Genomic DNA, 26,087 nt, shown 5'->3' on the forward strand with positions numbered 1-26,087 from the left:
TCCAAGATCACCTGCTTCCAGCTGCTCCAACATCACCTGCTTCCAGCTGCTCCTACATCACCTGCTTCCAGCTGCTCCAACATCACCTTCTTCCAGCTGCTCCTACATCACCTGCTTCCAGCTGCTCCAACATCACCTGCTCCCAGCTGCTCCTACATCATCTGCTCCCAGCTGCTCCTACATCATCTGCTTCCAGCTGCTCCAACATCACCTGCTTCCAGCTGCTCCTACATCACCTGCTTCCAGCTGCTCCAACATCACCTGCTTCCAGCTGCTCCTACATCACCTGCTTCCAGCTGCTCCTACATCACCTGCTTCCAGCTGCTCCAACATCACCTGCTTCCAGCTGCTCCTACATCACCTGCTTCCAGCTGCTCCTACATCACCTGCTTCCAGCTGCTCCAACATCACCTGCTTCCAGCTGCTCCTACATCACCTGCTTCCAGCTGCTCCTACATCACCTGCTTCCAGCTGCTCCAACATCACCTGCTTCCAGCTGCTCCAACATCACCTGCTTCCAGCTGCTCCAACATCACCTGCTTCCAGCTGCTCCTACATCACCTGCTTCCAGCTGCTCCAACATCACCTGCTTCCAGCTGCTCCAACATCACCTGTTTCCAGCTGCTCCTACATCACCTGCTTCCAGCTGCTCCTACATCACCTGCTTCCAGCTGCTCCAACATCACCTGCTTCCAGCTGCTCCTACATCACCTGCTTCCAGCTGCTCCTACATCACCTGCTTCCAGCTGCTCCTACATCACCTGCTTCCAGCTGCTCCTACATCACCTGCTTCCAGCTGCTCCAACATCACCTTCTTCCAGCTGCTCCTACATCATCTGCTTCCAGCTGCTCCAACATCACCTGCTTCCAGCTGCTCCTACATCACCTACTCCAGCTGCTCCTACATCATCTGCTTCCAGCTGCTCCAACATCACCTGCTTCCAGCTGCTCCTACATCACCTGCTTCCAGCTGCTCCTACATCACCTGCTTCCAGCTGCTCCTACATCACCTGCTTCCAGCTGCTCCAACATCACCTGCTTCCAGCTGCTCCAACATCACCTGCTTCCAGCTGCTCCTACATCACCTGCTTCCAGCTGCTCCAACATCACCTGCTTCCAGCTGCTCCAACATCACCTGCTTCCAGCTGCTCCAACATCATCTACTTCCAGCTGCTCCAACATCACCTGCTTCCAGCTGCTCCTACATCACCTGCTTCCAGCTGCTCCTACATCACCTGCTTCCAGCTGCTCCAACATCATCTACTTCCAGCTGCTCCAACATCACCTGCTTCCAGCTGCTCCTACATCACCTGCTTCCAGCTGCTCCAACATCACCTGCTTCCAGCTGCTCCAACATCACCTGCTTCCAGCTGCTCCTACATCACCTGCTTCCAGCTGCTCCAACATCACCTGCTTCCAGCTGCTCCAACATCATCTACTTCCAGCTGCTCCAAGATCACCTGCTTCCAGCTGCTCCAACATCACCTGCTTCCAGCTGCTCCAACATCACCTGCTTCCAGCTGCTCCAACATCACCTTCTTCCAGCTGCTCCTACATCACCTGCTTCCAGCTGCTCCAACATCACCTGCTCCCAGCTGCTCCTACATCATCTGCTTCCAGCTGCTCCTACATCACCTGCTTCCAGCTGCTCCTACATCACCTGCTTCCAGCTGCTCCTACATCATCTGCTTCCAGCTGCTCCTACATCACCTGCTTCCAGCTGCTCCTACATCACCTGTTTCCAGCTGCTCCAACATCACCTGCTTCCAGCTGCTCCAACATCACCTGTTTCCAGCTGCTCCTACATCACCTGCTTCCAGCTGCTCCTACATCACCTGCTTCCAGCTGCTCCAACATCACCTGCTTCCAGCTGCTCCAACATCACCTGCTTCCAGCTGCTCCTACATCACCTGCTTCCAGCTGCTCCAACATCACCTGCTTCCAGCTGCTCCTACATCACCTGCTTCCAGCTGCTCCAACATCACCTGTTTCCAGTTGCTCCTACATCACCTGCTTCCAGCTGCTCCAACATCACCTGTTTCCAGCTGCTCCTACATCACCTGCTTCCAGCTGCTCCAACATCACCTGCTTCCAGCTGCTCCTACATCACCTGCTTCCAGCTGCTCCAACATCACCTGTTTCCAGCTGCTCCAACATCACCTGCTTCCAGCTGCTCCAACATCACCTACTTCCAGCTGCTCCTACATCACCAACTTCCAGCTGCTCCTACATCACCTGCTTCCAGCTGCTCCAACATCACCTGTTTCCAGCTGCTCCAACATCACCTGCTTCCAGCTGCTCCAACATCACCTACTTCCAGCTGCTCCAACATCACCAACTTCCAGCTGCTCCTACATCACCTGCTTCCAGCTGCTCCTACATCACCTGCTTCCAGCTGCTCCTACATCACCTGTTTCCAGCTGCTCCAACATCACCTGCTTCCAGCTGCTCCAACATCACCTGTTTCCAGCTGCTCCAACATCACCTGCTTCCAGCTGCTCCAACATCACCTGCTTCCAGCTGCTCCAACATCACCAACTTCCAGCTGCTCCTACATCACCTGCTTCCAGCTGCTCCTACATCACCTGCTTCCAGCTGCTCCTACATCACCTGCTTCCAGCTGCTCCTACATCACCTGCTTCCAGCTGCTCCTACATCACCTGCTTCCAGCTGCTCCTACATCACCTGCTTCCAGCTGCTCCTACATCACCTTCTTCCAGCTGCTCCTACATCACCTGCTTCCAGCTGCTCCTACATCACCTTCTTCCAGCTGCTCCTACATCACCTGCTTCCAGCTGCTCCTACATCACCTACTCCAGCTGCTCCTACATCACCTACTCCAGCTGCTCCTACATCATCTGCTTCCAGCTGCTCCTACATCACCTGCTTCCAGCTGCTCCTACATCACCTACTCCAGCTGCTCCTACATCACCTGCTTCCAGCTGCTCCTACATCACCTACTCCAGCTGCTCCTACATCACCTGCTTCCAGCTGCTCCAACATCATCTGCTTCCAGCTGCTCCTACATCACCTGCTTCCAGCTGCTCCTACATCACCTACTCCAGCTGCTCCTACATCACCTGCTTCCAGCTGCTCCTACATCAACTGCTTCCAGCTGCTCCAACATCACCTGCTTCCAGCTGCTCCAACATCACCTGCTTCCAGCTGCTCCAACATCACCTGCTTCCAGCTGCTCCAACATCACCTGCTTCCAGCTGCTCCTACATCACCTGCTTCCAGCTGCTCCTACATCACCTACTCCAGCTGCTCCTACATCACCTGCTTCCAGCTGCTCCTACATCACCTGCTTCCAGCTGCTCCTACATCACCTGTTTCCAGCTGCTCCTACATCACCTGCTTCCAGCTGCTCCAACATCACCTGCTTCCAGCTGCTCCAACATCACCTGCTTCCAGCTGCTCCAACATCACCTGCTTCCAGCTGCTCCTACATCATCTGCTTCCAGCTGCTCCTACATCACCTGCTTCCAGCTGCTCCTACATCACCTGCTTCCAGCTGCTCCTACATCACCTGTTTCCAGCTGCTCCTACATCACCTGCTTCCAGCTGCTCCTACATCACCTGCTTCCAGCTGCTCCTACATCACCTGCTTCCCTACATAACAGAGTATTCCTCGGACTCCAGGACCCAGACTTTCCTGGAAAACGCCGTCCAGACCATCAGGATTCTTCAGCTGCTGGAAAGGATCCTGCTAATAAACCAGATCCAGGAGTTGTAGGAAAAACCACAAGTCTTCACATCAGGATTCCCTCACATTAATCTGTAGTTCCTGTCCGAGTAACTGCTGCTCCCACTCTTCATCATCATCCCACTCTTCATCATCATCCCACTCTTCATCATCATCCAACTCCTTTTAAGCTTTTTCCTCAATGCCTTTGACACAATTAGGCTTTGAGTGGCCAAAATGTTTAACACATACTCTCTAAGCCCGGTAGATTGTTGTGTGGTGTTCCTCAGGGCTCTGTGTTGGGACCACTTCTGTTCTTATTGTCCATCCTTCCTCTTGGTCAGATTATCCAGCAGTGTAAGGAGGTTTCCTATCACTTGTTTACTGATAACCTCCATCTGTACTGTTTATTTAAAGCTTCTGAAGCTCACAAACTGACCTCTTTAGTTACCTGTTTTTCCAAAGTAAAACAGTGGTTAAGTGTTAACTGTCTCCAACTTAACTCCAATAAGACCAAGACACTATTTATTGCTCCAGACAGTGAAATCCCAAACATGAAGCAACATGTAGGCAACCTGAGCTCTTCAGCAGAGTCTAAGCTTAAAAACCTGGAGGTAATATACGATGAATCCATGTCATCAGACCATCATTCAAGACAGGTGGTTGAAAATAGTTTTTTTCAGCTACATAATCTCACAAAGCTGAGACTAAAGATGTCTAAGAGCTCAAAATGATTAGACATGCATTTCTGTCCCAATGGTCAGACTACTGCAACAGCTTATTTACATGGCTAAACAGGAAAGCCCTGGCTCGTCTTCAGACTGAGAGAAACTCAGAAGCGAGGATTCGGACCAGAACCAGCAGGAGAACCCTCATCACACCCGTGTTAAAGTCTCTTCACTGGCTTCCTGTTGAATATCGTATTAGTTATAAAATCCAGGTACTGTCTGAGCCCTGCATGGACACGGTCCTAGTTACACTGAGGACTTAGTTAAACCCTACAGTCCGGCTCGAAGTCTGAAGACGACCAGGAAGCACCTGCTGATGGTCCCACCAACCCGTTTTAAAACCTGGGGAGGCCGTTCTATTAAAGCTGTTGCTCCTCGTCTCTGGAACGAGCTTCTCCAGGATCTGGACTCTCTGGACTCACCAGATGCTTTTAAACACCCTTAAAAACTTATTGGTTTAGCTCCAAAACGACTCGGTGACACTGCTGTGTATTTATACTGTCGTGTTTTTGTTTTGTTCTGGAAAAAATCTAAATAAACAAATTGTCAATGACGAGGAGTCTGGTTCTGATGTGAAAAAGATCACAAAGTTTATGGAACAGAAAATAGAAAGAACAGAGTAATAAAAGTTTCTATTTGGAGAGACGGTCCAGCGGTCGACAGGGAAGAAATTCTCCAAAGAGCCAGAAAATAAATGCCTTGTAAAGCCTCACCGACAGGACATCAACTTTATTTCACAATCTATGTTATCAGTGTGTATCAGTGTGTACATCAGTGTGTATCAGTGTGTACATCAGTGTGTGTACATCAGCGTGTATGTGTGTGTACATCAGTGTGTATCAGTGTGTACATCAGTGTGTATCAGTGTGTACATCAGCGTGTATGTGTGTGTACATCAGTGTGTATGTGTGTGTACATCAGTGTGTATCAGTGTGTACATCAGTGTGTGTACATCAGTGTGTATCAGTGTGTATGTGTGTGTGTACATCAGTGTGTATGTGTGTGTACATCAGTGTGTATCAGTGTGTACATCAGTGTGTATCAGTGTGTACATCAGTGTGTGTACATCAGTGTGTATCAGTGTGTACATCAGCGTGTATGTGTGTGTACATCAGTGTGTATGTGTGTGTACATCAGTGTGCATAAGTGTGTGTACATCAGTCTGTATCAGTGTGTACATCAGTGTGTATGTGTGTGTGTACATCAGTGTGTGTATGTGTGTGTGTATAGGTGTGTATACATCAGTGTGTGTATGTGTGTGTGTATACATCAGTGTGTGTATAGGTGTGTATACATCAGTGTGTGTATGTGTGTGTATACATCAGTGTGTGTATAGATGTGTATACATCAGTGTGTGTATGTGTGTGTATACATCAGTGTGTGTATGTGTGTGTATACATCAGTGTGTGTATGTGTGTGTGTTGTGTATGGTCCAGACGTCTCCGTTCAGGGCGTTGGCCGCTCCCTGCAGCGTCCAGGTGAACAGGGCCAGCTGTCGTCTGAAGCGACTCTCATCGAACCGTCTGGGGTCAGAGGTCAGCAGAGCCAGGTGCTCAGTGAGCGCGCTCAGAGTGTGGTTTCCACGTCCGTGTATCACATGACGGAACGGCGTCTCCATCGTAGACACATACTGGGACAGGAAGTAGTACTCCACCTGAAGACAAGGATCCTGGGGTAGTCGTAGTACTTTCACCTTGGTGATGTCTACTCTCAGTGTCAGATGTTGTAGTTGTAGTACGCTAGTATGTCGTAGTAACTAGTCGTATGTAGTAGTAGCTAGTAGTATGAAGTAGTAGTGAGTAGCATGTAGTATTATGTAGTAATACCTAGTAGTATGTTGTAGAAACTAGTAGTATATAGTACTAGCTAGTTGTATGTAGTATTATGTTGTAGTAGCTTGTAGTATGTAGTAGTAACTAGTAGTATGTAGTAGTAGCTAATAGTAAGTAGTATTATGTAGTAGTAGCTAGTAGTATGTAGTAGTAACTAGTAGTATGTAGTAGTAGCTAGTAGTATGTATTAGTTGGGAGTAGTTTGTAGTAGCAGCTCGTAGTATGTCGAACTAGCTAGTAGTATGTAGTAGTATGTAGTAGTAGCTCGTAGTGTGTAGTAGTAGCTAGTAGAATGTAGCAGTAATTAGTAGCATGTAGCAGTAGTTAGTAGTATGTAGTAGTCGCTATTAGTATATACTAGTAGCTAGTAATATCTAGTAGTAGCTAATAGTATGTAGTAGTAGCTTGTAGTATGTAGTAGTTGTTAGTAGTATGTAGTAGTAGCAGGTAATATGTAGTAGTAGTTAGTCGTATGTAGTAGTCGTTGGTAGTATGTAGTAGTAGCTAGTAGTATGTAGTAGTCGCTAGTAGTATGTAGTAGTAAGTAGTAGTAGCTAGTAGTGGCTAGAAGTATGTAGTAGTAGCTCGTAGTATGTCGTAGTAGCTCGCAGTATGCAGTAGTAGCTAGTAGTTTGTAGTAGTATGTAGTAGTAGCAAGTAGTATGTAGTAGTAGCCAGTAGTATGTAGTAGTAGCTAGTAGCATGTAGCAGTAGTTAGTAGGATGTAATAGTAGCTAGTAGTATGTCGGAGTAGCTAGTTGTATGTAGTAGTATGTCATAGTAGCTAGTAGTGTGCAGTCGTAGCTAACTGTATGCATGAGTGGCTGGTAGTACTACTACTACATACTACTACATACTCCAAGCTACTACTAGCTACTACTACTACTTACTACTACATACTACTAGCGACTACTACATACTACAAGCTACGACTACATACTACCAGCTACTACTACATACTATTAGCTACTACTACATATTACTAGTTAGTAGGATGTAGTAGTAGCTAGTAGTATGCCGTAGTAGCTTGTAGTGTTTAGTAGTATGTAGCAGTAGCTCGTAGTATGTAGTAGTAGCTCGTAGTATGCAGTAGTCGCTAGTAGTATGTAGCAGTATGTAGTAGTAGCTAGCAGTATGTCGTAGTAGCTAGTAGTATGTATTACCATGTCATAGTAGCTAGTCGTATGTAGTAGTAGCTCATAGTATGTGGTAGTAGCTAGTAGTATGTGGTAGTAGCTCGTAGTATGTAGTTGTAGCTCGTAGTATGTAGTAGTTGCTAGTAGTATGTAGTAGTTGCTAGTGGTATGTAGTAGTAGCTAGTAGAATGTAGCAGTAGTTAGTAGCATGTAGCAGTAGTTAGCAGTATGTAGTAGTATGTAGTAGCAGCTAGTAGTATGTAGTAGTAGCTTGTGATATGTAGTAGTAGCTAGTAGTATGTAGTTGTCGCTATTAGTATATACTAGTAGCTAGTAATATGTAGTGGCAGCTAATAGTATGTAGTAGTAGTGAGTAGTATGTAGCAGTAGCTAGTAATATGTAGTAGTAGTTAGTAGTATGTAGTAGTAGCTAGTAGTATGTAGTAGTATCTTGTAGTATGTAGTAGTCGCTAGTAGTCTGTAGTAGTAAGTAGTAGTAGCTAGTAGTATGTCGTAGTAGCTTGTAGTGTGTAGTAGTAGCTAACTGTATGAAGTAGTGGCCAGTAGTATGTAGTTGTAGCTAGTAGTATGTCGTAGAAGCTGGTAGTATGTAGTAGTATGTCGTAGTAGCTAGTAGTATGCAGTAGTAGCTAGTAGTTTGTAGTAGTATGTTGTAGTAGCTAGTAGTATGTAGTAGTAGCTATTAGCATGTAGTAGTAGCTAGTAGCATGTAGCAGTAGTTAGTAGGATGTCGTAGTAGCTAGTAGTGTGTAGTAGTAGCTAACTATATGCAGTTGTGGCTAGAAGTATGTAGTAGTGGCTAGTAGTATGTAGTACTAGCTTGTAGTATGTAGTAGTAGCTAGTAGCATGTTTTAGTAGCTAGTAGTATGTAGTAGTGTGTCTTAGTAGCTAGTAGTATGTAGTAGTATGTAGTAGTAGCTAGTAGTGTGTAGTAGTAGCTAACTGTATGCAGTAGTGGCTAGTAGTATGTAGTAGGGGCTAGTAGTATGTAGTAGTAGCTAATAGTATGTAGTAGTAGTTAGTAGTATGTAGTAGTATGTAGTAGTAGCTAGTAGTATGTCGTAGTAGCTGGTAGTAGTATGTCGTAGTAGCTAGCAGTATGCAGTAGTAACCAGTAGTTTGTAGTAGTATGTAGCAGTAGCTACTAGTATGTAGTAGTAGCTAGTAGTATGTAGTAGTAGTTAGTAGCATTTAGCAGTAGTTAGTAGGATGTAGTAGTAGCTAGTAGTATGTCGGAGTAACTAGTAGTATGTAGTAGTATGTCGTAGTAGCTAGTAGTGTGCAGTAGTTGCTAACTGTATGCAGTAGTGGCTAGTAGTATGTAGTAGTGGCTAGTCGTATGTAGTAGTAGTTAGTAGTATGTAGTAGTAGCTAACAGTATGTAGTAGTGTCTTGTAGTATGTAGTATTCACTAGTAGTATGTAGTAGTAAGTAGTAGTAGCTAGTAGTATGTCGTAGTAGCTAGTAGTATGTAGTAGTATGTCGTAGTAGCTAGTAATATGTGGTAGTATGTCGTTGTAGCTAGTAGTGTGTAGTAGTAGCTAACTGTATGCAGTAGTGGCTAATAGTATGTAGTAGTAGCTAATACTATGTAGTAGTAGCTAGTAGAATGTACTAGTAGCTCGTAGTATGTAGTAGCAGCTTGTAGAATGTAGTAGTTGCTCGTAGTATTTAGTAGTAGCTAGTAGTATGTAGTAGTAGCTAGTTGCATGAAGCAGTAGTTAGTAGTATGTAATAATAACTAGTAGTATGTAGTAGTAGCAAGTAGCATGTGGCATTAGTTAGTAGTATGTAGTAATAGCTGCTAGTATGTAATAGTGGCTAGTAGTATGTAGTAGTAGCTAGTGGTATGTAGTAGTAGCTTGTGATATATAGTAGTAACTAGTAGTATGTAGTAGTCGCTAGTAGTATATACTAGTAGCTAGTAATATGTAGTGGTAGCTAATAGTATGTAATAGTAGCTTATAGTATGTAGTAGTAGTTAGTAGTATGTAGTAGTAGCTAGTAATATGTAGTAGTAGTTAGTAGTATGTAGTAGTCGTTGGTAGTATGTAGTAGTAGCTAGTAATATGTAGTAGTAGCTAATAGTTTGTCGTAGTGGCTAGTAGTATGTAGTCGTAGCTTGTAGTATGTAGTAGTCGCTAGTAGTATGTAGTATTAAGTAGTAGTAGCTAGTAGTAGCTAAGAGTATGTAGTTGTATGTAGTAGTAGCTGGTAGTATATAGTAGTATTTAGTAGTAGCTAGTAGTATGCAGTAGTAGCTAGTAGTCTGCAGTAGCAGCTAGTAGTATGTTGTAGTAGCTCGTAGTATGTAGTAGTATGTAGTAATATGTAGTAGTGGCTAGTAGTATGTAGTAGTAGCTAGTATTATGTAGTAGTAGCTAGTAGTATGTAGTAGTAGCTAGTAGCATGTAGCAGTAGTTAGTAGTATGTAGTAATCGCTAGTCGTATGTAGTAGTAGGTAGTAGTTTGTAGTAGTAGCTCATAGTATGTCGAACTAGCTAGTAGTATGTAGTAGTATGTAGTAGTAGCTTGTAGTATGTAGTAGTAGCTAGTAGCATGTAGCAGTAGTTCGTAGGATGTAGTAGTAGCGAGTAGTATGTAGTAGTAGCTAGTTGTATGTAGTAGTAGTTCGTAGTATGTCGTAGTAACTAGTAGTTTGTAGTCGTATGTAGTAGTAGCTTGTAGTATGTAGATTTAGCTAGTACTATGTAGTAGTAGCTAGTAGTGTGTATTTGTAGCTAGTAGCATGTAGCAGTAGTTAGTAGTATGTAGTAATCGCTAGTCGTATGTAGTAGTAGGTAGTAGTTTGTAGTAGTAGCTCGTAGTATGTCGAACTAGCTAGTAGTATGTAGTAGTATGTAGTAGTAGCTTGTAGTATGTAGTAGTATCTAGTAGCATGTAGCAGTAGTTAGTAGGATGTTGTAGTAGTGAGTAGTATGTCGGAGTAGCTCGTAGTATGTAGTAGTATGTCGTAGTCGCTAGTAGTGTGTAGTAGTATGTAGTAGTGGCTAGTAGTATGTAGTAGTAGCGTGTAGTATGTAGTAGTAGCTAGTAGCATGTAGTAGTAGCTAACTATATGCAGTAGTGGGTAGTAGTATGTAGTAGTGGTTAGTAGTATGTAGTAGTAGCTTGTAGTATGTAGTAGTAGCTAGTAGCATGTAGTAGTAGCTAGTAGTATGTAGTAGTAGCTAGTAGCATGTAGTAGTAGCTAGTAGTATGTAGTAGTAGCTAGCAGTATGCAGTAGTGGCTAACAGTATGTACTTGTATTATACCAGTACCTTCATGATTCGGGTGTTGTAGATGCGTGCGGTCGTCGGGTCGTGCAGGTCGCTGTAGTCGATGACTCTCTGCAGCGTCTCGGCGGCGCGGCTATAGTCTCCGCGAGCGCTGAACAGCCACTGAGGAGAAAGTTCTCTGGACTGAACACAAAAACAAGGTGTTAACTCTGCCGTCACACTTGCTGAACACCTGCTTAATACCTGTCGTACACTTGTACTATACCTGTAGTATACCTGTAGTACACCTGTAGTATACCTGTAGTACACCTCAAGTACACTTGTAGTACACCTGTAGTCATCTGTTGTACCCTGCAGTACACCAGCTGAACACCTGTAGTACACCTGTACTAGCCTGTCAAAACCTGTAGCAACCTGTGGTACTTTTGTGGTAACATATAGTAATCTGAAATAACCATGTGTAATGATACACCTGCTAAAACACCTGTGTACCCGTAGTAACCTGCTGCAATCTGTAGTAACCTGTAGTACACCTATAGTAACTTGTAATAACCTGCTGTAATGTACTATCCTGTTGTAACCTTTACCAACCTGTAGTACACCTGTAGTAGCATACTCCTGTAGTACACCTGCTGTACACTTGTACTATACCTGTAGTATACCTGTAGTACACCTGTAGTACACTTGTAGTAGCCTGTGGTACACCTGTAGCAACCTGCAGTAACCTGCAGTCCAGCTGTAGTACACCTGTGGTACAGGAAGTGGTCCAGGTGATGCTACCTGCAGCTCCACAGAGTGTCGGTTGAGCTGAGCGCTGAACTGCAGCACCGTCTGAGCATAGGACGTGATGCGTAGCGGCAGGATGCGGTCATGGGCCAATCGCAGCACCATCTCCCCCACCAGCTGCCCTAGGCTCCGCCCAGTGACCCCCAAACGACCACCAAGCACCTCCTGAAGGCGGTGGAGGCTGTCCAACGGCGTGTTGACGAATGGATACGCTCGTTCCTGAACATACGAGACACAACGTCTTCATGATGAACGGAAACACGAGGAGATGCATCAGCCACAGTTTCTAGTTTTTCTGCTTTCGGTATTTATTCCATCCTGTTGATGAGGAACATTAATGCACCTTTTCACTGTTTCTGAATAAATCATGGCTGTAAAATTAACCTAGTGGTTAGCACTGTGGCCTCACAGCAAGGTCGCTAGTTCGATCCTTGGCTGTGGCGAGGTTTGGTCAGTGGCCTTTCTGTGTGGAGTTTGCAGGTTCTCCCCGTGTATGCGTGGGTTCTCTCCGGGTACTCCGGCTTCCTCCCACCGTCCAAAGACATGATGTGAGGTTAACTGGTTGCTCTACATGAACCCCTAGGTGTGAGTGGCTGTGAGTCTCTCCAATGGACCGGCAAGTTCTGGCGAGTTAGAAGCCCAGCTCCGCACTCAGTTAGGGAAGCAGTTAGTTAGCAAGCCCCCATTAGCCAGTGCGGAGCTACCAGCCAGGGCAGCTAGCCCACCTAGCGGTCCCTCAGCAGTTCCCGCGCAGCCGGGAGCCGAGGCGGGCTGGACGACGGTCAGGCAGAAGCGTAGCCCCAAACCAAAACCCACTGGCCACCACCGACCTGTTCACGTTTCTAACAGATTTTCCCCGCTTGGTGACACACCCGCTGAGGCAGAAACCCTGATTATAGGTAGTTCCATAGTCAGAAACGTGGCACTAGAGACACCGGGGACCATAGTCAAATGCATTCCTGGGGCCAGAGCGGGCGACGTCGAATCGTATTTGAAACTGCTGGATAAGGCTAAACGCTGCTCACCTGGACCTTACTCCGAGTTTCTGACCGAATTCTCTGATCTCTTGTCTGAGTTAGTGCTGACTACTGATAAAGTCATTGTACTAGGTGATTTTAATATTCATGTTGATGATGAAAATGATAGTTTAAACATTTCCTTTAGCTCTATTCTAAACTCAATTGGGTTTTCACAAAATGTACATGGAGCCACTCACTCTCATGGTCATACTCTTGATCTGGTTCTAACATCTGGTATTGAGACTGATAAGCTCAAAGTATTTCCTCAGAACCCTGTCTTGTCCGATCACTTCTTATTAACCTTTGAATTCACTTTATTTGATTACTCACTGACCAAAAATAAATTCTACTATAGTCGATGTTTATCAGACAATATTATTACAAAATTTAAACAATCAATTGAATCCATTTTTTCCCCTCCATCATGTGTTAGCATGACTGAGAGTCCCCCTTTAAGCCTTACTCCTGCTCAGATTGATCAACATGCTGATACTATAACAGCTTCAATGCGTACAACCTTGGATAATGTTGCTCCTCTAAAGAAGAAGAAATTAGGTAAGATTATGAAGGCTCCCTGGTTTAATTCCCAGCTTCGAGCTCTAAAACAGGCGTCAAGGCGTTTGGAAAACAGATGGCGTTCATCAGGACTAGAGGAGTCTCGCTTAACCTGGAAAGAAAGTTTAAGCGTATACAAAAAAGCCTTACGTACGGCAAGAACAGCTTATTATTCATCATTGATAGAGGAAAACAAAAACAACCCTCGGTTTCTTTTCAGCACTGTAGCTAGGCTTACTAGGAGCCGGAGTGCTGTGGAGCCATGTATTCCTTTCTCACTTAGCTGTGATGATTTCATGTATTTTTTCAGGAATAAAATTGACACTATTAGAGATCAAATTCACAATACTCTTCCTTCTACCTATAATGTTGAGCCTGTTGTGGTCTCCGAAGCATCCTTAGAACCAGGATCTGACTTGTGTCTAAATAGTTTCTGTCCTGTCCAACCCTCTGAATTAACTAAAATAATAGCTTCATCTAAACCATCCACCTGTATCTTAGACCCTCTCCCAACGAGCCTCTTTAAGGACATTTTCCCTTTAATTAATACATCACTACTAAATCTTATCAAAATGTCTTTAGTGACAGGATATGTACCACAATCATTTAAAACTGCTGTAATCAAGCCTTTACTTAAAAAGCAATCTCTGGATCCAGAGGTGATAGCAAATTATAGACCTATATCTAACCTCCCGTTTATGTCCAAAATTCTGGAGAAAATAGTTTCCGCTCAGCTACATGCCCACCTGAGCAGAAATAATTTATGCGAGGAGTTTCAGTCAGGATTTAGAGCTCATCATAGCACTGAGACGGCATTGGTGAAAGTTACTAATGACCTTCTTATGGCCTCAGACAAAGGACTTGTGTCCGTACTTATCTTGCTTGATCTTAGTGCTGCATTTGATACAGTCGATCATAACATTCTGTTACAAAGACTAGAGCAGGTGATTGGAATTACAGGTACAGCGTTAAGCTGGTTTAAATCATATTTATCTGATAGACTTCAGTTCGTTCATGTAAATGACAAGTCCTCCTCCCAAACTACAGTAAGTCATGGAGTTCCTCAAGGTTCTGTACTTGGACCAGTACTCTTCACGCTATATATGCTCCCTTTAGGCAAAAATATTAGACAGCATGGAATAAACTTTCATTGTTATGCAGATGATACTCAACTATACTTATCCTTTAAACCAGATGAAACAAATCAGCCCGATAGGCTACAAAATTGTCTCATAGACATAAAGACTTGGATGTCTAGAAATTTTCTCCTCTTAAACTCAGATAAGACTGAAGTAATTCTCGTTGGATCTGAAAAACTCAGAGCTAAATTTTCCAGTTTTGTAATGAACCTGGATGGCATTACTTTAGCTTCCAGTGCTACAGTGAGAAACCTTGGAGTAATATTTGACCCTGACCTGTCCTTTGGTCCACATATTAAGCAGGTTACTAAAACAGCCTTCTTTCATTTACGTAATATAGCCAAAATTAGGGACATTCTGTCTCAGAGTGATGCAGAAAAACTGGTTCACGCTTTTGTTACTTCGAGACTAGATTACTGTAACTCTCTATTACTGGGCTGTCCTAAATATGCCCTGAAAAGCCTTCAGCTGATCCAGAATTCTGCAGCCAGAGTCCTGACCAGAACCAGCATGAGAGATCATATTTCTCCAGTTTTAGCCTCTCTTCATTGGCTGCCTGTTGGATCTAGAATAGAATTTAAAATCCTTCTCCTTACATATAAAGCCCTCCACAACCAGGCACCACTATATATCAAAGACCTCATAGTTCCTTATATACCAAGCAGAGTACTTTGTTCGCAGACTGCAGGCTTACTTGTGGTTCCTAGAGTCTCAAAGAGCCGAGCAGGAGGCAGAGCCTTTGGTTATCAGGCCCCTCTCTTATGGAATAAGCTCCCAGTTAGTGTTAGGGAAGCAGACACCCTCCCCACCTTTAAGACTAGGCTGAAGACTTATCTTTTTGATAAGTCCTATAGCTAGGGATGGTTAGCATCCCTTAGTTATGCTGCTATGGGTTTAGACTGCTGAGGGACATTTCCTGATACACTGAGCCTCTTTCTCTTTATCTCTCTCTTTTATCCCCCCCCCCGTAACAGTGTTGCATCATTAGCATGTATGTCTCCTGTCTCAGCAGGTCTCCCTGGCCGGGAGTAGCAGTTCCTGTTGTCTGTTGCCTTTCTGTCCTCTTCCCCCCACACAGCAGAGGCAGATGGCTGCCTGTCCTTGAGCCGGGTTCTGCCGGAGGTTTCCTTCCTGTTAAAAGGGAGTTTTTTTCCTTCCCACTGTCGCCAGTGTGCTTGCTCAGGATGGGAGATTGAGTTGGACTCAACTCAATCTGTTGGTTTCCTTATATAGGCTGTTATGAAATGGCTTTCATTATGTTTTCCCCTCGGTCTGTAAAGCGTCTTGAGATGGCATTGCCGTGATTTGATGCTATATAAATAAAGTTGAATTGAATTGAATTGAATTGGGATGGGCTCCAGCTTCCCACGACCCTTCATCAGACTAAACGGTTAAAGTAATAAAAATATTAACTTGTTAATGCCGAGACATTAATTTTAGCACATTACTAACAAGTCATGGTTCATGTCATCAGTAAGAATCTGAATTTGGTGCCTGTTACACCGAATCCGACAGTTTTCCAGCCTTACATGAACATAATGCAGCGGGGGGGGGCTTAAGGTTGGTGGATCAGCAGGAAATAAATAACACATTTAGAGACTTTTATCAAACATTATATGAATCAGAAATTTATCCATTGGATGACAGCATTGAGGAATTTCTTTGGAACAGGAAATGGTTTCAGATTCCCAGTTACAGCTCCAGGACCAGATGGTTTCCCAGTTGGGTTTTACAGAAAATTCTGGTCTACAGCGACACGTTTCATAACGTGGTCTTAGACATGAAGAAAAAAGGCTAAAAACCCTGAAACATGAATAAAGTATTACAGGAGTATGACAGTAATACTACAACCAGGAAAGACTCCACATTTCTATCTACTTACTCAACACAACCGCGTACAGTGAAGCATGACGCGGCATGTTGCGTACAGTGAAGCATGACGTGGCGTGTTGCGTACAGTGAAGCATGACGTGGCGTGTTGCGTACAGTAAAGCATGACGTGGCGTGTTGCGTACAGTGAAGCATGACGTGGTGTGTTGCGTACAGTAAAGCATGACGTGGCGTGTTGCGTACAGTGAAGCATGACGTGGCGTGTTGCGTACAGTGAAGCATGACGTGGCATGTTGCGTACAGTGAAGCATGACGTGGCGTGTTGCGTACAGTGAAGCATGACGTGGCATGTTGCGTACAGTGAAGCATGACGTGGCATGTTGCGTACAGTGAAGCATGACATGGTGTGTTGCGTACAGTGAAGCATGACGTGGCGTGTTGCGTACAGTGAAGCATGACGTGGCGTGTTGCGTACAGTAAAGCATGACGTGGCGTGTTGCGTACAGTAAAGCATGACGTGGCGTGTTGCGTACAGTGAAGCATGACGCGGCATGTTGCGTACAGTAAAGCATGACGTGGCGTGTTGCGTACAGTGAAGCATGACGTGGCGTGTTGCGTACAGTAAAGCATGACGTGGCGTGTTGCGTACAGTGAAGCATGACGTGGCGTGTTGCGTATAGTAAAGCATGACGTGGCGTGTTGCGTACAGTAAAGCATGATGTGGCGTGTTGCATACAGTAAAGCATGACGTGGCGTGTTGCATACAGTGAAGCATGACGTGGCGTGTTGCGTACAGTGAAGCATGACGTGGTGTGTTGCGTACAGTGAAGCATGACGTGGCGTGTTGCGTACAGTGAAGCATGACGTGGTGTGTTGCGTACAGTGAAGCATGACGTGGCGTGTTGCGTACAGTGAAGCATGACGTGGCGTGTTGCGTACAGTGAAGCATGACGTGGCGTGTTGCGTACAGTGAAGCATGACGTGGCGTGTTGCGTACAGTGAAGCATGACGTGGTGTGTTGCGTACAGTGAAGCATGACGTGGTGTGTTGCGTACAGTAAAGCATGATGTGACGTGTTGCGTACAGTGAAGCATGACGCGGCGTGTTGCATACAGTAAAGCATGACGTGGCGTGTTGCGTACAGTGAAGCATGACGCGGCGTGTTGCATACAGTGAAGCATGACGTGGCGTGTTGCGTACAGTGAAGCATGACGTGGCATGTTGCGTACAGTGAAGCATGACGTGGCGTGTTGCGTACAGTGAAGCATGACGTGGTGTGTTGCGTACAGTGAAGCATGACGTGGCGTGTTGCGTACAGTAAAGCATGACGTGGCGTGTTGCATACAGTAAAGCATGACGTGGCGTGTTGCGTAAAGTGAAGCATGACGCGGCGTGTTTCGTACAGTGAAGCATGACGTGGCATGTTTCGTACAGTGAAGCATGACGTGGCATGTTGCGTACAGTGAAGCATGACGTGGCGTGTTGCGTACAGTGAAGCGTGATGTGGCGTGTTCCCTAAAGTAAAGCGTGACGTGGCGTGTTGCGTACAGTGAAGCATGACGTGGCGTGTTTCGTACAGTGAAGCATGACGTGGCGTGTTGCGTACAGTGAAGCATGACGCGGCGTGTTGCGTACAGTGAAGCATGACGTGGCATGTTGCGTACAGTGAAGCATGACGTGGCGTGTTGCATACAGTAAAGCGTGATGTAGCGTGTTTCGTACCTCGGTGAATCGGAGCTCCATGGCGGGAACTCCTGCGAAGGCGGTGAAGCTGTAGGCTCCACTGTTCAGGTACAACGGTTTCATGCTGAGGAAACACGGCAGAACGTCTCATTCACCTGAAACATCTTCATCATCCAACATCACATGTTTCTCACATGTTTCCTCACATCCTCCAGCTGCCTCCTTCCTTCTCCGCCTGGCTGAAGATGGTCTGGCCTGCATGTTTGGGATGTTCCACCTGCAACATACAACATGCAACACATGAAGAAGACATGTAGAACTACAGGTGAGCGAACCTGGAGCAGGTAGAACTGGTTCCTCAGTGGAACTGGTTCCTCAGTGGAACTGGTTTCTCAGTGGAACTGGTTCCTCAGTGGAACTGGTTTCTCAGTGGAACTGGTTTCTCAGTGGAACTGGTTCCTCAGTGGAACTGGTTTCTCAGTGGAACTGGTTCCTCAGTGGAACTGGTTTCTCAGTGGAACTGGTCCCTCAGTGGAACTGGTCCCTCAGTGGAACTGGTTTCTCAGTAGAACTGGTCCCTCAGTGGAACTGGTCCCTCAGTGGAACTGGTTACTCAGTAGAACTGGTCCCTCAGTGGAACTGGTCCCTCAGTGGAACTGGTTACTCAGTAGAACTGGTTCCTCAGTGGAACTGGTCCCTCAGTGGAACTGGTCTCTCAGTGGAACTGGTTCCTCAGTGGAACTGGTTCCTCAGTGGAACTGGTTCCTCAGTAGAACTGGTCCCTCAGTAGAACTGGTTCCTCAGTGGAACTGGTTCCTCAGTAGAACTGGTCCCTCAGTAGAACTGCCCCAAGTGGAAGTGGTTCCTGTGGGACTGGTTCCTCAGTAGAACTGATCCCTCAGTAGAACTGGTTCCTCAGTGGAACTGGTTCCTCAGTGGAACTGGTCCCTCAGTGAAACTGGTCCCTCAGTGGAACTGGTTCCTCAGTGGAACTGGTTCCTCAGTGGCACTGGTCCCTCAGTAGAACTGGTTCCTCAGTGGAACTGCCCCAAGTAGAACTGGTTCCTCAGTGGAACTGCCCCAAGTGGAACTGGTTCCTGTGGGACTTGGCAGTCTCACCTGTCTGATGGCGGCGTCCAGCAGGTCGACAAGCAGAGGACTGGTGTACGCTGACAGGAAGTCGTCTCCTGCAGGTGGACAGACACCGGTTCCTTTGATCTGATTGGCTGATAGAATAAAGATGGCTAGCGATTGGCTCAGAGTTTTACCCATGACGGCCTGGTCCAGGCTGAAGTAGGCCACTGCCTTCAGGTGCAGCATGGACAGGTAACCCTGGCCACAGAGGTCGGAGGTCAGACACAGCAGAGAGGAGCAGAGACCTGGGTTCAGGAGAACAAACCTCCAGCCATTCAGTGGCTCCAACGTTCCCGAAGTCTCCGGCGTCCCAGCTGACGAACAGCAGACTGCGTCTGGGACTAAAACCTGGAAAACCAGCAGGTCCTTCACACAACGCAGTGAAGTTTACCTGGACCACACAGCAGGTGAGTCTCACCATTCTTCACCATGACAGAGAAGGTTCGGGCCAGTTCCAGCAGGATCGCAGTCCCAACTCCAGACTTCACGGCTCCTGGACCCAGCGAGTCCCTCTGTGCTCCCAGTATGATGTACTGGTCTGACGGGAGAAACTGGTTCACCAGCACTGCAGAGATGCGGTGAACTCACCTGAGCAGTCGGGGCATACCTGGTTCGACGCGTCCCACCAGCGAGGAGAAGATGTTGTTGAGCAGGACCGGCGTCATCACGTTGTGGACCACCATCTGGACCCGCCGTCCAGACCTGAACTCTGGACCAAGCACACAGCGCACGTACGGCAGCCGACCACGCCAAGATGGAGGACAGACCGGACCTGATAGCTGGCTGAGACAGACAGGTGCTGTGAGGTCACACTCACACCTAACCTGCAGGGGCGGGGCTGACCTGAGCAGGTAACCTACGGGGGCGGGGCTAACCTGAGCAGCTATCCTGCGGGGGCGGGGCTAACCTGAGCAGCTTGACAGCCACGCTGGCTGTGATGGGCAGGGCCGGGATCAGCGGCAGGCCGGAGGACTGGATGGGCGGGAACCTGGTGTGGTTGAAGGAGGGGAAGCCAGGGGTGAAAGGGTCACCTGAGCCCAGGTGTACCTGCAAAGGAAGATGCTGATTGGTTGGGAGCAGCTGAGGTTCAGGTGAGTTGAGGTGTGTATGAAAGTTACATGTTCGGACACGGCGGTGTGAGAGTTCAGTCCAAGGCGGCGGGGGTCCTGAGGCAGGTCTGCAGGGTCTGGGTAGATCAAAGCTCCGCCCGCCCCGCCCCGCTCAGCCAACCAGACCTTCTCAGCAAAACTGACTCCGCCCCCAACGCGCATCACCACCACCTGGCCGACCACAGACACGCCCACACTCCTTAGCCAATTAAAATCCTCCGGGCGGCCATAGTTGGCGTAGACCACGCCCCCCTGCAGACAGGCAGGAGAGGGTAACTGGGACTGTAGTTACCATGGTAACAACCATTTCCTGTCCCTGCCTCACCGTGTAGTTCCCGGTGGCGCTGTACGGACAGAAGTCGGACGGGTTGAGACGGATCTCTTCTGAGACCAGACCTGTAGAGTCCACCAGCTGCAGGGAGCTCGTCTGAGCCCTGAGGACAACAAACAAACAAACAAACAAACAAACATCACTGCTACACAGCCAGGACCAGCTGATACATCCCTGCCATTGGCTGCTGTTTCCCTGTTTACTGATTGGCTGACTGAAGCCTGGACAGTAAACAGATTGGAGGACACGTCTGTCCAACCGAAACATGGCGTCTGGCTGAAGTTCCTGATCTGATCCTTGATTTCTGTCCCAGACGTTCCTGACTGGTCCTTCACCGTGTCGGCACTCTTCATGGTCCAGAGTCCTGATTCAGAATGTAAAATCTGTGATCTGTGATCATATCAGCAGATTAAATCTCTAACCTGAAACATGAAGAACTAAACCTGGAGGTTTGGGTTTGGTTACACGTTGTTTAAAAGACAAGTTCAAATTTAGATTGAGGTTAGGGGTTCATGTTTAAGTTTAAGTTTATTTTCAGCTTTAGATTGAAGTTTAAATTGAAGTTATGGATTCAGGTTTAGGTTTCGGCCAGGCTCAGGTTTAAGTTCAGGTTTAGGTTTAGGTTCAAGTGAGATTAGGGGTTCAGGTTTTAGTATAAGTTTAAGTTTGGGTTTCTGGTGTTCCCGGTTTCAGTTGAGGATTTGGATTAGGTTCACGGTAAGTTCAGGTTTAGGTTCAGTTTTAGCTTTAGGTAAAGGTTTGCAACCTGGTCAGGGGGTTTCCTCATTTTTAATTTAAGTTTAATTGGTTTCACAACAGTTTGTTGAATGTGATCAGGGTTCCTGATCCCAGGGTCAGAGGTCACAGTTGCTCTGCAGGATCTGACTTTACTGAGCTGAATACAGAGCCGGATACACCTCCAGTACCCTGACCTGGACTCCTACTGGTCTGGATACACCTCCAGTACCCTGACCTGGACTCCTACTGGTCTGGATACACCTCCAGTACCCTGACGTGGACTCCTACTGGTCTGGATACACCTCCAGTACCCTGACCTGGACTCCTACTGGTCTGGATACACCTCCAGTACCCTGACCTGGACTCCTACTGGTCTGGATACACCTCCAGTACCCTGACCTGGACTCCTACTGGTCTGGATACACCTCCAGTACCCTGACCTGGACTCCTACTGGTCTGGATACACCTCCAGTACCCTGACCTGGACTCCTACTGGTCTGGATACACCTCCAGTACCCTGACCTGGACTCCTACTGGTCCGGATACACCTCCAGTACCCTGACCTGGACTCCTACTGGTCCGGATACACCTCCAGTACCCTGACCTGGACTCCTACTGGTCTGGATACACCTCCAGCACTCTGATATGAACAATTGCCGACTCGGTCCAGGTGTGGACTCCTACCTGTCTGGGAACTGCAGCGTGGCGTACAGAGACTCGGTCCAGGTGTGCTCCATGTGCAGCTGGCTGAAGCGACGCAGGATCTCCGAAGCAACGGTCGTTCCCTCTGAGGAACCCGGAGGATGGCTCACTCTGCTGATCCGACTGATCACAAACACACACCTGGTTAACTCAGCCAATCACATCGCTGCATTATCATGATGGTGTTAAACTTTAAAGGTACATCTCAGCAGTTGCTCCAGACTGCAGTTAAAATAAAACTGGGAGCTGGAACATCATCCCAGTTACATGAAGCCACGCCCACCGTATCTAACCAGCCAATCACAGGGCAGCGTGCAGACACGGTGAAAGACCAAATGGAGCATCATAAAGAGGAAGAGGGAGATTTAAGGTTGTTGAGTATTTCTATTCTACTCTATTCTATTCTACTCTATTCTACTCTATTCTAGTGACGTACAGGTGATAAGTGATTAGTAATCAACCTGACACGTGTTGCTGGTGGGAGGAACCGGAGAACCGGAGAGAACATGCTCTCTCCACACAGAAAGGCCACCGTTCGCTGATACTCGAGTAAAAGTACTCAGTTACTGTGTACATGTGAAGTACCTGACCGTGTTGTGGATATCTTCATCCTGCAGCAGCTTCCTCATCATCTCCCTCAGCTCGCCCAGGTAAAGCCCCGCCCCTGCCTCTGCAGGTGTGTTAGCCCCACCCCCCTGCTGCTTGTCTTGGTCCCCCAGCAGGGAGCAGTGGTACCGCCCACTCAACACGGCGAAGGCCAATAGGAAAGCTGCACGCATAAGCATACTGATCACATGACCAAACAGATCAGTTAACCTGATTGATGAAGCTGTGTGTGTTTACCTGCGGCGAACATGACGACTCCACACACACACCACACGCAGCCTCTGCCGTAACCATGGCGATACCTCAGCACTAATGCTCTGATGTCACACAAAGGCCCCGCCTCCTCCTCCAGCGTCTCAAACCTGAGCTCCGCCCCCTGACATCGTCCCAGCTCGTCTTCCTCATCAGACACGCCCACCGACTCTGAGGAAGACTGCAGAGAGACATGTAACCATGGTAACAAGCATAAAGTCAGTGTCACGTTCTTCATCGTGTCTGGTCCTTCAGTCCTGCAGGTCAACAGGAAGTGGCGGTCTCTGTATACTGGTCTGATGATGTCACGGCGCATCACGGTGAGGTCAGACCCATCTACCAGGTAAATCAGGTTCCTGGTTACCTTAAACACGCCGTGTAAACCCGATCTTCATCCTCAGAACCAGAACTAGTCACCTCCAGCATCCAGCCTCCGTTTCACTTCCTGGAAACGATCAGCTGACTTCATGGAACAGCAGGATCCATTTCCCAGTTTCAGTCCGGTTCCACTGGAACTGATGAAGATGTCTGTGATGATGATGATGAAGGTTTCTGTGATGATGGTGATGATGATGATGATGATGAAGGTTTGTAGTGATGATGATGATGATGAAGGTTTGTAGTGATGATGATGATGATGGAGGTTTGTAGTGATGATGATGATGATGAAGGTTTGTAGTGATGATGATGATGATGAAGGTTTGTAGTGATGATGATGATGATGGTGGTTTGTAGTGATGATGATGATGATGGTGGTTTGTAGTGATGATGATGATGATGGTGGTTTGTGATGATGATGATGATGATGATGATGATGATGATGATGAAGGTTTGTAGTGATGATGATGATGATGATGATGATGATGATGATGAAGGTTTGTAGTGATGATGATGATGAAGGTTTGTAGTGATGATGATGATGAAGGTTTGTAGTGATGATGATGATGATGAAGGTTTGTATGATGATGATGATGATGAATGTTTGTATGATGATGAAGGTTTGTAGTGATGATGATGATGGTTTCTATGATGATGAAGGTTTGTATGATGATGATGATGGTTTGTAGTGATGATGATGATGATGCAGACTCGGACCGATGTGGTTTATGAGATTTAACGTCTGTATCCTGCAGATCTCAGTGTTCTGATAGAGGGACTTGGACCAGAGAGGCGGTTCTCTGGACCCGTCCTACAGTGGTTCCTTCTTTACGTGTTCTTAACATGATGCGTGTCCCTTGCAGTGAGTTGTGCAGGATTCTGATCCTGGTCCGGTTTTGTTGTTCCTGAACCAGCAGCTTCTGGACCAGTGCAGGATTCTGATCCTGGTCCGGTTTTGTTGTTCCTGAACCAGCAGCTTCTGGACCAGTGCAGGATTCTGATCCTGGTCCGGTTTTGTTGTTCCTGAACCAGCAGCTTCTGGACCAGTGCAGGATTCTGATCCTGGTCCGGTTTTGTCGTTCCTGAACCAGCAGCTTCTGGACCAGTGCAGGATTCTGATCCTGGTCCAGTTTTGTTGTTCCTGAACCAGCAGCTTCTGGACCAGTGCCGGATTCTGATCCTGGTCCGGTTTGGTCGTTCCTGAACCAGCAGCTTATGGACCAGTGCCGGATTCTGATCCTGGTCCGGTTTTGTTGTTCCTGAACCAGCAGCTTATGGACCAGTGCCGGATTCTGATCCTGGTCCGGTTTTGTTGTTCCTGAACCAGCAGCTTCTGGACCGGTGCCGGATTCTGATCCTGGTCCGGTTTTGTTGTTCCTGAACCAGCAGCTTATGGACCAGTGCAGGATTCTGATCCTGGTCCAGTTTTGTTGTTCCTGAACCAGCAGCTTCTGGACCAGTGCCGGATTCTGATCCTGGTCCGGTTTTGTTGTTCCTGAACCAGCAGCTTCTGGACAAGTGCAGGATTCTGATCCTGGTCCGGTTTTGTTGTTCCTGAACCAGCAGCTTCTGGACCGGTGCCGGATTCTGATCCTGGTCCGGTTTTGTTGTTCCTGAACCAGCAGCTTCTGGACAAGTGCAGGATTCTGATCCTGGTCCGGTTTTGTTGTTCCTGAACCAGCAGCTTCTGGACCGGTGCCGGATTCTGATCCTGGTCCGGTTTTGTTGTTCCTGAACCAGCAGCTTCTGGACCGGTGCCGGATTCTGATCCTGGTCCGGTTTTGTTGTTCCTGAACCAGCAGCTTCTGGACCAGTGCAGGATTCTGATCCTGGTCCGGTTTTGTTGTTCCTGAACCAGCAGCTTCTGGACCAGTGCAGGATTCTGATCCTGGTCCGGTTTTGTTGTTCCTGAACCAGCAGCTTCTGGATTCATGGATCTGATCATTTCTATGCTGATGATGTTCTGTTGGTTTCATACGTTTCTCCTGGAATGAATCTGCTTCATGGAAAACCAGCCGCACTCCAACTGTTGACAAACTGATCATCATCCTGATGAAATGATCTCAGACCAGCTCGGGGTTCTGGACTCGTCAGAGTTCTGTTGGGCCGAGCTGTCCTTGTTCTCATCATTTAGAAATAATATCTGAAGTCAGTAAAATGATAGTTAACCCTTTCATTTCATCTGGAGCTGATAATTCCATGTTTACATGTAGAAACTCTGCTGGACGTCTGACAGATGCACATCAAACATCCCATAATACCCCGTTTCATCTCGCTTCCAGCAGCCGCCAGTTAAACTTCATATCGACTTTAAACGATAGTTTTTACTTTAAAACGTTAGTTTAATTTAAAATGTTAGTTTCGACTTTAAACATTAGTTTTGACGGTTGGTGTGCTCCATGTTCGGCTCCGCTGCTGACCTGATATGTGTCAAGTCTCGGTTCTGATCCGGGTCTCTTGAAGGTCCCAAAGGCCCGCCTGAAAACCTGTAGAGACCAGGTGTTCCAGGTGTTGGAACCCACCCCCAGACTGAGGAATGACCCCCCCCCCCCCCCTGCCCCTCCAGGTGATATGCTGGCTGGACTCTTCAGCAGGTTGAGGGGTAGTTTATACGTCAGACTTGATTAAAAACATTAGTAATTACAGGCTTAGTGATAATTAATCTTGATTAATCCCATTGTAATCCTATAACAGCTGAAAATGGCTGAATGTAGCGCTAATGCTGCTAAGTTAGTAGCAGAGGTACCGTGTGCAGCAGTGTAGCAGGAAGTTTACACCAAGAAACATTCCACGAGTAAATTAGTTAGTTTTTTATCGTGTTATTTTTTCCTTTAATTAATCCTAATAAACATGTTTAAGGGCCCTCTAATATTTCATTTAGGAAAGCATATCATGTGGGACTCATTTTATGTCCAGCGTTTTCTGATAAATAATATTAGTAAACCTTTGCTTACAGTCTTTACAGGATGGGCGGGGCTTGTGACAGCTGTCACTCACCTGTGTGAGATGATCGGTCAGGACGTCCATGATGCTCTGAGGACAAAAAGGTCAAACCTGGATATGAGTACATTAATACTACAACTTACACTTATACTTTAATACTAAAGCTTGTAATTATACTTTAGTTTACTCCTTATTTCTTTCTGCCTCAAAGTACTAATGTGTTGTATATGCTCGTCCAA

At 46.7% G+C, this 26,087-nt stretch overlaps 1 protein-coding gene across 1 annotated transcript; it reads right to left on the reverse strand.

The window, feature by feature from the left end:
* Positions 1-5,812: 5,812 nt before the first annotated feature.
* On the reverse strand, positions 5,813-25,932 carry tfr2 (transferrin receptor 2; the record flags this gene model as incomplete). The annotated part of the gene is made up of 17 exons (XM_079257898.1): positions 5,813-6,067; positions 10,686-10,826; positions 11,424-11,648; positions 17,695-17,779; positions 17,862-17,932; positions 18,775-18,842; positions 18,924-18,987; positions 19,055-19,137; positions 19,208-19,327; positions 19,397-19,572; positions 19,697-19,836; positions 19,908-20,150; positions 20,224-20,332; positions 21,652-21,792; positions 22,255-22,438; positions 22,513-22,708; positions 25,903-25,932. The coding sequence occupies 17 exons, from the start codon at positions 25,930-25,932 to the stop codon at positions 5,813-5,815; spliced, it is 2,331 nt and encodes a 776-aa protein (XP_079114024.1).
* Between the last annotated feature and the right edge of the window lie 155 nt (positions 25,933-26,087).

Source organism: Telmatherina bonti (genome assembly GCF_933228915.1).
Source record: "Telmatherina bonti genome assembly, chromosome: 18".
Lineage (NCBI taxonomy): Eukaryota > Metazoa > Chordata > Actinopteri > Atheriniformes > Telmatherinidae > Telmatherina > Telmatherina bonti.